A 13550-nucleotide genomic window follows, 5' to 3' on the forward strand; every position below is an offset into this window, starting at 1 on the left:
ATATCTATAAAATCACTCGACATTCTTTGCTCCAAGGAGAACATCCATAGCTTCAATAATCTAACCTTAAAAACAGAAAATGCTGGAAATATTCAGCAGGTCAGCAGTGACGGGGTTGGTCAAAGTCAGCATGATTTATGAAGGGGAAATCATGTTTGATTAGTCTTCTGGAATTTTTTAAGGATGTTACAAGTAGAATGGATAAGGGAGAGCCAGTGAATGTGGTGTATCTGGACTTTCAAAAAGTCTTTGACAATGTCCCACACATTACTGTGCAAAATTAGAGCACTTGGAAATGGAGGTAGGGTATTGAGTCTGAAGTAGGGTATTGAGTCTGAAGAAGGGTCTCGACCTGAAACGTCACCCATTCCTTCTCTCCAGAGATGCTGCCTGACCCGCTGAGTTACTCCAGCATTTTGTGATACCTATGATGGAAGAATGGGTCGACTGGGCTTGTATTCGCTGGAATTTAGAAGGATGAAGGGATCTTATAGAAACATATAACATTCTTAAGAGGATTGGACAGGGTAGATTCAGGAAAAATGTCCCCGATGTTGGGGGAGTCCAGAACCAGGGGTCACAGTTTAAGAATAGGGGGTAGTCCATTTAGCACTGAGATGAGGCAAAACCTCTTCACCCAGAGAGTTGTGAATCTGTGGAATTCTCTGCCACAGAAGGCAGTGGAGGCCAGTTCACTGGATGCTTTCAAAAGGGAGTTAGATTTAGCTCTTAGGGCCAAAGGAATATGGAGAAAAAGAAGGAACGGAGTACTGATTTTAGATGATCAGCTATATTGAATGGTGGTGCTGGCTCGAAGGGCCGAATGGCCTATTCCTGCACCTATTTTTCTATATTTCTATGTTTTCCAGGTCATGTGGAATCTGTGGAAAGAGAAAAGGTTAATATTTCAGTTTGGGATTCTTTGTCAGAACTGGAAAAGAGAGAAAAATAAGTTCCCTTGGGAGAAAATTGTGAAGGGATGATTAGATCAAAAGGAATTTCTCTGCTAGTGCAAATCCAAATGGTTTAATGGGGACAGTCATAGGCACATTTATCTGTGAAATGAACTATTAATGGCGAGGCTGTGGGATATGCCTAGCAGGCAAAAAAAGAAGGGAACGGCGGCACAGAAGTAGAATTGGTGCCTTACAGTGCCAGAGACCTGCTTTTGATCCTGACTACATGTGCTGTTCGTACGGAGTTTGTATGCTCTTCCTGTGACCTGCGTGGGTTTTCTGCATGTGCTCCGGTTACCTCCCACAATCCAAAGGCATACAGGTTTGTAGGTTAATTGGCTTTGGTAAAATTATAAATTGTCCCAAATGTGTGTAGGATAGTGTTAGTCTGCGGGGATCGCTGGTCAGCACGGACTCGGTGGGCCAAAGGGCCTGGTTCTGCGCTGTATCTCGAAACTAAACTTAACAAAGAATAGTACGGGATAAATACAGCCAAATTTTGACAAGAAGGAATGGCCAGTTCTGATACAGACAGAAAGAGAGAATGAGTTACCAAAGTTAGAGAATTTGAAACTGTGTTCAGAAGGCTACCATGTGTCTAGATGAAAAATAAGCGTTGTTCTTCAAACCCACATTGGGCTTTACTGTAACAGAGCAGGAACTTCAAATGGAAAGGTCAAAGTGGGAGAAGGGTAATGAATTCTGGAAGCTCAGGCCACTATCATTGATATGAAATGTTCATGTTTTTCCTTTCACCATGAATGTTGCCTGGCTTGCTGAGTATTTCCAGTAATGTTTAAAATCAATGCTGGTTCAATGATGAACATTTTTAGCATAATGGGATTCTACCAGGATTGGAGATGTTAATGGAAAGTAGGGAATCGGATGATATGATAAGTTTTGATGTTGATTACAATTATCAGGTCAAAGGAATAGAAGAACATTGTTTGCATTTACTATTTAAATTAGCATTATGGGGAAAAAGAATGGCGATAAAACAACTGTTCATTTATTTACGTTAAACAGAGCTAGCAATTGTATTATCGAATCCAAGAGAAGTTAAAAAGCATACTTGTAAAAGTTATGAGAAACAGCTATAGCTAGAAACTTGATCCATTGGATCTGAGATTTCCTTAACATTACAAGCAGATCAAGAAAGATCATGAAAATTACAGTTAAAGAATTACTTCACATTGCTTATACAAATAACCATCCTATTAATTTGACATGCTTAACACTTTTTCGTAGTGAAACTAGAAAAATAAATCCTGAGAATGCAGCTATTTTATTTTTGGGTAGCAGTAACTCAGATTGAAGTAAACAAATGAGAAATACCTTGATGTTGTTCCCAGCTAAATTGAGCCATTCTAGATGGATTAGGTCCTTGAGGCCTTCAATATTCCCGATGCTGTTGTTAGGCAAATTTAAAACTCGCAAATTGACAAGCTTTGCTACACCAATCATTCGGACTAGACGATTGTTGGCTGCAGATAACTGTGAGGAGGATCAAACAAATGCAATTAGTTTATTACTTGTAGATGATTTAAATTTGCTACATTGTAGCAGAGTTTTGTCAATAATTTTTGACTAAATGATAGAAGTAAATAATTTAGAAACAAAGAACTGCAGATGCTGGTTTACACAAAATGACACAAAGTGCTGGAGTAACCCAGCGGGTCAAGCAGGATCTCTTGAGAAAGTGGATAGGTGACTTTTCAGGTCGGGACCCTTCTTCGACTGAAAGTAAGGGGAGGGGGAAAAAAGCTGGAAGAGAAATGTGATGATCAGTCTGAAGAAGGGTCCGGACCCAAAACGTTATCTATGTTCTCCAAAGATACTGCTTGACCCGCTGAGTTACTCCAGCACTTTGTGTCCATAAAGGTAAATCATTTGTTTTTATAATGCTACACCTGCATGAAATTTGAAAAGCATCTTTCCGATAAATTAATCGCTCAACCTAACAACTTCCCCAGGTGATGGGTACAGTTAAGGGGGATATTTTTATAAATCTGCTAACACCTTAAATGCAAAGCTGTTAGGTATTGAAATCCAATTACTCTTACAAAACATTCATAAATAGATGATTTACTTTTATTATCTTATAGTTACACTGTTAGTACTTAGTTCTGCTATAACATGATAGTTATGTTCCCAAGAAATTTCATATTACAGAAATCGTGTTATGAAAACAATGTCAAAGAGAGGGTTGGGGGCTTGAGAATAAAGATCTTTTAATAGCTTTAATAAATTTATTTTCATTACTGCAAGCTAAAAATACCATATATTGGTTAAATTGTTAAGTGATCCATATTGATGATAATGCCTTTGTTAAAACTTCCACTATGAACTACCATTACACCACCTACTTGCACTAAATTGTTGCATTTCTCCACGTTTTCCAATTTAGTCAATTGATTCTTGTCCAAAATCAGTGTGAAAATATTTGCCGAGCACAGAGAAACTGTATCAAAATGCTGCAATCCCATCTCTGATAAGTCAACCACACCACCTTAAAAATAAATTGCAAACATTGAAATCAGCACCAGATTCTCAGAGTTTAGCAATACAGTTGACCCTCATTTTAACAGACCCCTTTATAACGGTTTTCGGTTATAGCGGACGGACCAGCCCATGCCACCCCGGCTTGCACCGCCTTCCCTCCGCTTACAGCCGCAGTTACCGACGCCACCCGACTCGCATGGTGCACCAGCGATGCCTTCCTCACCCACCACACGGTCCAGTGACACAGCTGCTGTTGCAACTCATGCTGTAGCCCCTGAGGACAGTGCTTTCTTCAGGCCACTGCCACTGACAGCACACGCATGTTTATCAGGTGAGAGGGGATGGAACCCCATGGTGACCGAGCCAGTCCTGTTGATGACGGTTGCCCGAAGAAAGCGCAGTCCCCAGGGGCTACAACGTGAGTCGCAACAACAGCCGCTTCAACCAGACCACGTGGTGGGTGAAGAAGGTGCAGACCAGCGGCATCAGCATCTTTTTTAAACACAAAATGTTGGAGTATCTCAGCAGACTAAATAGTCTAAAGAAGGGTCCCAATGTCACCTACCCATGTTCTCCAGAGATGCTGCCTGAGCTGCTGAGTTGCTCCAGCACTTTGTGTATTAACCACCATCTGCGTTTCAACCACATACAATGCAAATACCTTATGCAGTTACAGCAGACAATCAGTAATAAAGTACACCATTTTTTGCTCCCTCCCCCGCCCATGGTCCATTATAGCAAGGGTTTACTGTACATTATAATCCTCCATAACTGATGTTTTTAACGTGACAGTGTATTTAATAGCAAGACTTAACACAGCGAGTTTATCAAAATACAAATCCAGAAATATACAAATGCATACAATATTTGCACATTATGTTGGCTATCCAAATTACTTCCCAAAATATCTCACATAGCTTTTACACTGAAAGGGAACATTATCTGGCAAAGCTAGTTAGTAAGCAATTGAAAATACAGTGGACAAATCCTGATAACAGCTGAACAACACATTAATAGGAATATCACAACTGTCACGAGTCAAGAGTGTTTTATTGCCATATGTCCCACATAGAACAATGAAATTCTTACTTGCTGCAGCACAACAGAATATGTAAACATATCTGGCTGAAGAGGAAAGACCCCATCTGGTCTCCCAAATAAGCCGGCTAGGCAGATGCAGAGGGGGGTGGTTCTGGGACGCCGGAATGCACTGCTGAGCCTACTGGAGACGTCGTGGGTCCAATCAGCGAAACGTCGATGAAAGTAGGTGCCCACTTGATAACCGCAATGACGTGTCTGCCTAGCCTTTCTCAACATCGGAGGAGCATAGGTGAGTGCATAAGCCTCCCATCACCACCGGGAGCAAGTTGACATTTGGCACTTTGGATTTCTAACATCTTGTCCTGTGTATTTGGAAACAGCATTTATAGATTGACATAGAGCTGTGTAAGCCCTCTATAAGTGTCTTATTGCACTGACCATTTTTACTTTCTTCTCATCACTTTCAACTCAGAATCTTGTCATTTGAACCATTGGAATAATTCTACTTTGGAATAATTCTACTTTTTCGAAGGCTTCAAAAACAACTACCATTTACATTAAAACTCCCAATAATCCAGCAGACTCATAACTTTAGAGTTGCTGGGTTAGCATATTTTGTGGATTATTGGACATTATTCTTTGTGACTAGCCCAATGTTCTTTTAAAAACTTGCTTTAACATGTTTCACTGTATAATAAATGGTTCAGTAAATCTGGTACATTTAAAGCAAGCCTGAGAACTCCGGCTTCAGGGGAGTTGGCAGGAAGCACAGCAAACATCATATGTCGAGCAAGATGATGCTGGCTGTCTTTTTCAGGCGGTGGCTCTTGTAGATCCCTTTAATGGTGTGGAGATTAGTACCTGTGATGGGCAGTGTTTACCATTTTTTTGCAATCTTCTTTGTTCCTGGGCGTTCGAGTTGATGATCTTTATGATTTCAAAAAGTTGGAAAGCAGATAAGCAGAGATTTACTCAATTAGGCTTTCTCCTAAATATTCTTCTAATACGAGATGTCTAATAAAGCAGAAAGATCCAAGCCAATACTTAATTGGTCAACGAACATCGCCAAAAACATACAAAATTCTTCCAGTTCCTTCAGCACTTTGTTATTTTGCTCATGTTTATTCCATTTCTTTTTTCACATATGCTACCGACCTACTGAATATACCCAGCAAATTCCGTTTTATTTCAGACTTCCAACATCGGTAGTTTATTTTCTTTTTCAAAATTTGACACGAAAAAGTGCAGATTGTGAACATTTTTTAAAAAAAGAGTGTTCTTAGCTGGTCAGGCAGCGTTTGTGGAAATAGAAACAGAGTCAACGTTTCGGTTCACTAATTCCGACGAAGTGTCTCAGATATGAAACATTAACGCCGTTCTTCTTCCTACAGGCACCATCCGAGCTGCTGATGTTTCCAGCCTTTTCTATTTTTACTTCTGCAATTTGTTTTGATTTACATTAATATTAAAAATGCGAATATTAAAAAGCAATGGGGAAACTCGGGAATCGTGCAACGTTGCCTAAAAAGAAATTATCAAAGGAGCAGTTAGTTTGTATTGTTGGCTTTGGTATGTGCATAGTGTCCTCTGGTAGTTGTAGTTGCAAAGTACTGACCATCCCCTTCACTTCAGGGTAATTGGATGGATCGAGAACTACAATATCCAGACTACAACGGGGACATTAAACCAGGCCGGTAAAGAATGCATCGCCGTTATCCTCGCACTATATGGACTTTGGTAACAGATTATGCTGCTGTGTATAATAAATGTTTGTAAATGTAATAGAAACCACGCAATGCACCCGTCAGGCTTGAAACAAGCACTTACTTTCAGCCGCTTTAACTGTCATCTCGGCAGCTTCCACCCGCCCCGCCGCCATCGCGCAGCAACTTCCCGCTTGGTGAAAGCCAAGCAACCGCTGCACCAGCTCATTGGCTACTTTAATTACTTCAGCAAAACTCCTCTTCGTTTTTCATAGAGTGGAGCCGAACTATTTATTCCAAAATATCTGAATATATTCAAATTTCAACACAGAATTAGTTTTATCGTTTGTGCAATCTTCTCAGCGGCGCGCCCACAATCCCCCTCTCTCTCTCCGCGCTGCCATTTTAATTGTCGACATGAAGTGAGTTTTCGGCAGAGTTTTAATCCGTTTCCATCCACTGTTTTAAAGGCAAAATTATTGTAAATTCGATTATATTTTGTAATCGGCCATGTGCGTTCAACGATTGTGACATTTTATTTGCTTCCCCAGGGTCGAACTGTGCAGTTTTAGTGGGTATAAGATCTACCCCGGTCACGGGAAGCGCTATGCCAGAATTGACGGGAAGGTAAAGACAAGCTCTAAATACAGCGAACTGAATAGGTTCAGAAGCTCTGCCGTACACCAAAGTACATCTCTTGCTGTTGTGTATGTGGTGCAGTCTGGGCAGTAGTTGACCCGCGTAGTGTTTGTGGCTCTTATCGAACGTTCCTATGAGTACTTTCATTATAAGTTGACATCTGGGGCGACTAGTCTCTTAACTTCAAGTTGGTGGGTATATGTACAGCTCACCCTCCTAACCCATCAACGTATCACTTGGCTGCCGACTTGCTAATTTATCAAAAGTTACTTAAAAGTTACTTAACGAAGATAGACACAAAATGCTGGCGTAACTCAGCGGGACAGGCAGCATCGCTGGATAAAAGAAATGAGTTACGTTTCGGGGCTAGACCCTTCTTCAAACGTCCTGTTATGTTGTTTTGTGTTTGACTGTGGAATTTTAAATGGCTATTTACCAATACAGTACATTACAGTGGAAAACAACCATTTAGAGTTTCCCAGTCAAACACAAAACCCATAACAGGAGATTCCGTATAGCACCTCACTATGGAGTAACTTTTGACTGCATATATTCTCTATCTGCATAGTAATCATTTGAGAGCCTCCCAATGAGTTTACCTGGATCTCTTCTCGTTTGCAAGAGTTCATTTTTACTTATAACAAGAATGCCTATACATCAAGTATTCTTGTGGACACAAGAAACTACAGATCCTGGCATCTTGAGCAAAAAAACAAAGTCGGGGGGAGGGGGGTGGAATTGAGTGGGGTCAGGTAGCATCTGTGGAGAGATTGGACAGGTGATGTTTTGGGTCAGAACACTTTTTCAGACTGAATCTTTGTTTTTGAGATAGAAATTGGGTATTTCCTGAATATTTTGATCAAAACAAAGTCTGGTTAATGTTTATGGAAACCTTGCTATTTAAGGCATAGTCTGTGATAGTCTAGTATACAAGATTCAGATTTAATCCCTCTTCTGTACTGTTGCCTGGGGCTGTTGTCCACACATCTCTGACTAGGAAGAGTCCAGAGTGTTTAATTGTCATATGTACCAAAACAAACCATGTGAGGTCACACACGTGACCAGTCCTATTTGACCTCTGGCCCTAAACAATCATCGTCGGCATAACATGAAAATTTCACTTGATAAACCGGCATATATAAGTCGTATATACAGTACAAAACAATATACCTGTCAAAGGTATTTATTCACAAAATGCTGGATTAACTCAACAGGTCAGGCAGCATCTCTGGAGAGAAGGAATGGGTGACGTTTCGGGTCGAGACCCTTCTTCAGACTGATGTCGGGGGTGGGACAAAGGAAGGATATAGGTGGAGACAGGAAGATAGAGGGAGATCTGGGAAGGAGGAGGGGAAGAGAGGGACAGAGGAACTATCTAAAGTTGGAGAAGTCGATGTTCATACCACTGGGCTGCAAGCTGCCCAGGCGAAATATGAGGTGCTGTTCTGTACTGAACAGCACCTCATATTTCGCCTGGGCAGCTTGCAGTTATACTTCTTAAACAATATACCTGTAATGCTTTCAGAATTAGAAGAGATGTATTCCACAATTTTTCACACTTTTGGTCACACAAGTGACTAAGAATGGCCCATATGTGCTCTCCACCATAGACTGTAGAAGTTCAAGAGAGTATTTGTTGACATACTAAATCTCAGGTTTTCCAGGTTTTTCACCTATTGGTCAGTGCACAACCAAGAAATCATCTGTAATTGTTTGCAATTCTTTAGGGCTAATTCACAATCCACAACAAAAGAATGGACAGCAAGTAACTAAGAAATGAACTTGAAATAAAGTTAAGACTTTCAAATGTATGGGCAAGTTGCATCAAACTAATTGAGCCATTGTCACAAATGACTGTGTATCAGTACAATTTAATCTTGGAAGTAGGATATTAAAATAAAGTTTGACCTGTCAAATTTGATCCTCGTCTTGAGCTTTCTGTTCATGCTTATTTTTAAGAGTCTAATGTCCACTTCCATTAGATCAGCCAGGCTTAGTTAGGCTCAGCTCATGTAATACACATCCATATCACTGATTTACTTTTAGATTGGATTATTGGAGAACTCCTGACTGGCTTTCGTCATTCTGTTCTTTGTGACATTGAAGCCAACCAAGATTCTTGTACTCGTGACCCAATTCTTATTATTATTCACTCACGCCCATGTGTTTGCTAACAATATTGGATCCTGCTTAAGCAAAGTATTGTTTTTTAAAAATTCTTATTATCCTTGTTTATAAATTCCTTGGTAGCCTCTTTGCTATTAAGTTAGATATTTCCAGTCCACCTGCTCAGATATGCGCTTTACCAATTATGGTGTCCTCAACATTTGCAGATTAGGATGTCTTAAAATTAGTGTCTTGTTTTTCGGCTGCCTGAGCCCTAATAAGAAGTCTAAGTCTCCCATCAAGATGTTCAAAATCTGCTTTCAGTGATCAAGTCTCTCAACTTATCTAATATTTTCTTAAAGTGGCTCAATACCAACTTTTCCTTCAGCCACCTGTTAGAGCTGTGACAATTATTTTGCTATGTTAAAAGGGTTATACAAATAAAAGCAGTTAGTGACTTCACTCTTGGGCACATATACACTGCTAAAAAAAAAGAACTACCAGCTTAATTGGATGTATGCAAGGTCTACAGCATTGTTTTTTCCAATTCATTTTAGGTTTTCCAGTTTCTGAATTCAAAATGCGAATCTGCATTTCTCTCCAAGAGAAACCCTCGACAAATCAACTGGACTGTGTTGTACAGGCGCAAACACAAAAAGGGCCAATCTGTAAGTGAAACTTTGTTGATAGTGATCTCGTCTGGCATTTTTTGTAGATTTAAGTTAGGTCTTATTTTATAAGATTAAAAAATATATTCAAAATATTTAAGAAGTAACAGAGGACATAGATTTAAGGTGAGGGGGAAAAGATTTGATAGGAACCTAAGAGGTAATTTTTTACTCAGGGGGTGGTGGGTACATGGAATGAGCTGCCAGAGGAGGTCATTGAGGCAGATGGTATAACATACTTTAAAAGACACTTGGACAGGTTTGGATAGAAAAGGTTCAGAGGAATATGGGCAAATGGGATAAGCTTAGATGAGTCATCTTGGTTCGCATGGATGAGTTGGGGTCAAAGGGCTTGTTTCTGTGCTGTATAGCTCTGACTGTTTTAAGGCCACAAATAATATAAAGTAAAACTACGTCCATATTATTGTTTTATTCACAAAATGCTGGAGTAACTCAGCAGATCAGGCAGCATCTCGGGAGAGAAGGAATGGGTGACGTTTCGGGTTTGTGAATTGGAATGTGACAATTATTTCTGGTGTTATACAAAAGTACCACCTCCACGTATAGTTGAATTTCATGTATGTAATTCACGAAGTTTTTGGATTGTTTACATATGATTGGCCCTTATTAGTCATTTCATTTATGTTATTCAGATTAGATGGTAATGATTGGAAATTTTGAGGAAAATTCTTGAGTTTTCGATTGCCATTTTAGCTATTGTGTGTTACTTTTAAAGGGGATTTCGAAGGGGAAGAGAAGATTGCCTTTCTATCGTCTGTCGCCAAGTTGTCTTTTAATTAAGGGATTAGGTTGATATGGAATTCTCACTGAGAATTTCTAACGGATACAATTTTTATTCCCAAATCTATGTGGAACTTTTAAAAAGTTTGTTCAGCCTCAAATTTCTTTTAGATCTGTTTTTGTTTCTCCCCCCCCCCCTCATCCATCAGTGGTGGTAGTTTGTTCCAATACCTTTCTCATTCCAACAGCAAAAATATAAAGAAGCACTATCCTTCTTTAGTACCTTTGTGATTATACCACACATATGGAATGGCTGATTCAGTGCCTGTAAAATCATGCAAGGAGCTTCAAATTATTCCTTAGTTTTATTCCACTTTTATGAATCTTGAGGTGATTTTGGGATTAATTGTTAAGTGACATCATGTGTTCCTGTAACATCTTAACTAAATAGGCAATTTAAAAAAATATATATATATATAAAGTATAGCATTCAGGGCCAATACCTGCCTATTGTTAGCTTGCAACTGAAATGACAATTAAGAATTTGAATGAGGATAAAACTGATATAACAATATAATCTTTCTCTTCTCATTCCCTCTCCAACCCTCCTCAGGAAGAGATTCAGAAAAAGCGCTCCCGTCGCGCAGTGAAGTTCCAAAGAGCTATCACTGGTGCCTCTCTGGCTGAGATTATGGCTAAGAGGAATCAGAAGCCAGAAGTGCGCAAGGCTCAACGAGAACAAGCAATCAGGTATGAATGGATTTTGGAGCAGTGTCATGAACAGTTTTATTATACATTTGCATTAGTATACAATTAAAAACTAGCCTGCCAAAATGAAGTAAAGGGATTCTATTAAGTTGCACAATCAATGTCATTCCAGTAGATTGCATTGAAATGATGTAGAGAGACTAAAAGTGAGAGGTCCAAATGAAATGAGATAAAAATAAATGGCCAGGTAAGGGTTTTAAAGGGGATGCCTCTGGCCAAAGAGCTGAGAACTTTGAGTTCAGTGCATAGAGTATGGGAGAATAAAGGGTATGGGAGAATAAAGTTAAAACAGATTATTCTTGCAGATTCTGAACTGCAAGGACAAGACAGGATAGAAAGGATGAGCAGATGTGCAAAGTTTGTGCATTGCTTTGCCCTAAAAATCCCCCCCCCCCTTCACACCAAACGGGTGTGCGTGTTCCCAGAATATGGGCATTATCATTATCCATGTCCATGCATCACAAAAGGTTTTTGTATAAATGCTGAGCAAAGGTTATTTCATATGTCACATTTTTAGGTGGTGATTTGTGAATTCTGTAACCTGAATAGCTGTAAAATCCAGGTCACTTTTTCAAGATTTTATTTTATTTTATGGTAAGACAAGAGGACATGGAATTTCAGGCAGTGACACTTTTGAGATGTCGAGGCTGCTGAATAATGTACTACATCTATGAAATGGTGCAAGACACAAGCATAGATCCAAGGATATGTTGAGCAACATTTAGTGCAGAATACCTTTTGAGACATGGGATCGAGGGTGGGTTGGAGACCTAACAAATGGAATTTCAGTTGCATTTGTATAAAATAACCCAGTGACTTGCTGAGAAGTAATAATATGCATGTGAAAGCTAGTTTGGTAGCAAACTGAAGGCGAGTAGGTAATCATGGAGGCAGACAACAAAATGATGAAGTCTTCAAACTGAATATTCCTGGAAGAGGTGTCAGTATATTAAGCATTAATCTAAAAGAAGATTATTGCATGTGCTTGAAATAGAAAATGCTGGAAACACTCAAGATCATGCAGCATCTATGAAGAATGAGAGACAAATGTTTCAGGTTGATCATTTTTGATCAGAGACAAAATAGAAGGTAGAGGAAGAAAGATGAGATATATTTCGATTGGCAGGAATTGGGAGAAATTGAATGTGAAGCATTAACAAACCTTGCCCTTTTTTATTTATTAAACAGAGCTGCCAAGGAAGCCAAGAAGGCCAAAGCTGCAACAAAGAAAGTTAGCGCACCTGCAACCAAGGTAGTGAAATCCTTTTGTTTTGAATTGTGGAAGTGCCAGTAATATAAATACAGGCCAACATTAATATGGGAGAATGGCTGTATAATTGACAAATGTATTTCAAGATAATTGAGAGGTGTATTACGATCAAATAGTTGTATAAAAATTATTTTTTTGGAGTCGAAGAATGAAAATCTAAGATTACAAATGCATCAAAGGTATACCAAAGATAGAAACAAAGATGATTTAAAAATGCAAAGATCCGGGATTTACTTCCCCAAAATAAAATTAGATTTGTTAAACACTATAGAATTGTTTATTCTTAAATTAGAAAATTAGGACTGGAGAAAGTGAAAGATGATTTCACTTGTATAACCTGACCTACGAAATATAATTACAGATCCACCACTGCTTTTCCAGCATCTTTGGTTTCAGGGTCTGAGTTATCCGTTTTGCCGAACCAATAGAGGTAATGGCCTCCGAGAGGAGTCCCATGGTACTGGAACGGTCCACCAAGGCCTGCGAAGTGAACTGTGGGAACCGGCTCTAGCTGGAGGAGGCAAATTCGAACCTCTGATCGGCCGTGTAGGTTGGATATGGGAATGGATATGCCCGCTCAGGCCAAGCTGTGGTTTAAGCCTTGGCTGCAGGGTGAAAATTAGACCTGTTGATTGGCATGGAAGTCCTGATGATGTCGAGATCCGCCACCTTACACGGTCTAGGCACCATATTTTCGGATAACTTCCAGGGGAATTTCAAGTGCACTCTTGTGATTTTACCCGGATTAAAGGAGCGCCTGAACATCAGTTGCTGGAAAATCGGTGGTGTAAATTAGTTATTTACAATTTTTTTAAAAAAACGCAGAGTGGGTAGAAACTGGGACATGGTTGAGAAGGTAAGGATCACTGCAGAAACTAGAAGAATGTGATATCCGAAGTTGATGGGATTGCAAATAGATTTCTATGAATCCACGATTCCGTTGGTGAATGTCTAGATGCTGTGCTGTGAATATATTTAATATAAATCCTCGACGCAGTATCCATTTCACAACTTTTTCATTTATTTCTAGGCTGCTCAGAAAACGGCACCGAAGCAGAAATTTGCTAAGCCAATGAAGTCACAGGCTCCACGTGTTGGTGGAAAACGCTAAAAGAATTTACATTGAAATGTAAAATAAAGCCTGAATTACATCCAA

The 13550-nt window shown here is 39.5% G+C and overlaps 2 protein-coding genes across 4 annotated transcripts in view; one reads left to right on the top strand and one right to left on the bottom strand.

The window, feature by feature from the left end:
- Window positions 1–6390, bottom strand: part of cep97 (centrosomal protein 97) — a 32671-nt gene extending 26281 nt beyond the window's left edge. For 2 of the 3 annotated variants that reach the window (XM_078409501.1, XM_078409500.1), the window contains exons 1-3: window positions 6327–6387; window positions 3323–3465; window positions 2292–2450 (exon numbers count right to left, since the gene is read on the bottom strand). In XM_078409501.1, coding sequence (XP_078265627.1) covers window positions 2292–2450; window positions 3323–3465; window positions 6327–6378 — 354 coding nt within the window. In that variant the 5' untranslated portion in view covers window positions 6379–6387. Of the gene's footprint in view, window positions 1–2291; window positions 2451–3322; window positions 3466–4547; window positions 4862–6326 lie in introns of all 3 variants that reach the window. The other variant, XM_078409502.1, reaches the window with a different exon arrangement.
- A 111-nt stretch (window positions 6391–6501) lies between these two features.
- On the top strand, window positions 6502–13550 carry rpl24 (ribosomal protein L24). Its single transcript, XM_078409503.1, has 6 exons — window positions 6502–6624; window positions 6754–6829; window positions 9505–9615; window positions 10970–11106; window positions 12313–12376; window positions 13425–13550. Exons 1-6 carry the CDS (start codon window positions 6620–6622, stop codon window positions 13503–13505), a joined length of 474 nt encoding a protein of 157 aa, XP_078265629.1. The 5' UTR covers window positions 6502–6619; the 3' UTR covers window positions 13506–13550.

Source organism: Rhinoraja longicauda, chromosome 12, assembly GCF_053455715.1.
Source record: "Rhinoraja longicauda isolate Sanriku21f chromosome 12, sRhiLon1.1, whole genome shotgun sequence".
Lineage (NCBI taxonomy): Eukaryota > Metazoa > Chordata > Chondrichthyes > Rajiformes > Arhynchobatidae > Rhinoraja > Rhinoraja longicauda.

Excerpts from the sequence above, each read along its gene's own strand:
- rpl24 (XM_078409503.1), top strand. Across the intron at positions 6,830-9,504 it reads ATGCCAGAATTGACGGGAAG|GTTTTCCAGTTTCTGAATTC; the intron begins GTAAAGACAAGC and ends AATTCATTTTAG. Across the intron at positions 11,107-12,312 it reads CAACGAGAACAAGCAATCAG|AGCTGCCAAGGAAGCCAAGA; the intron begins GTATGAATGGAT and ends TTTATTAAACAG.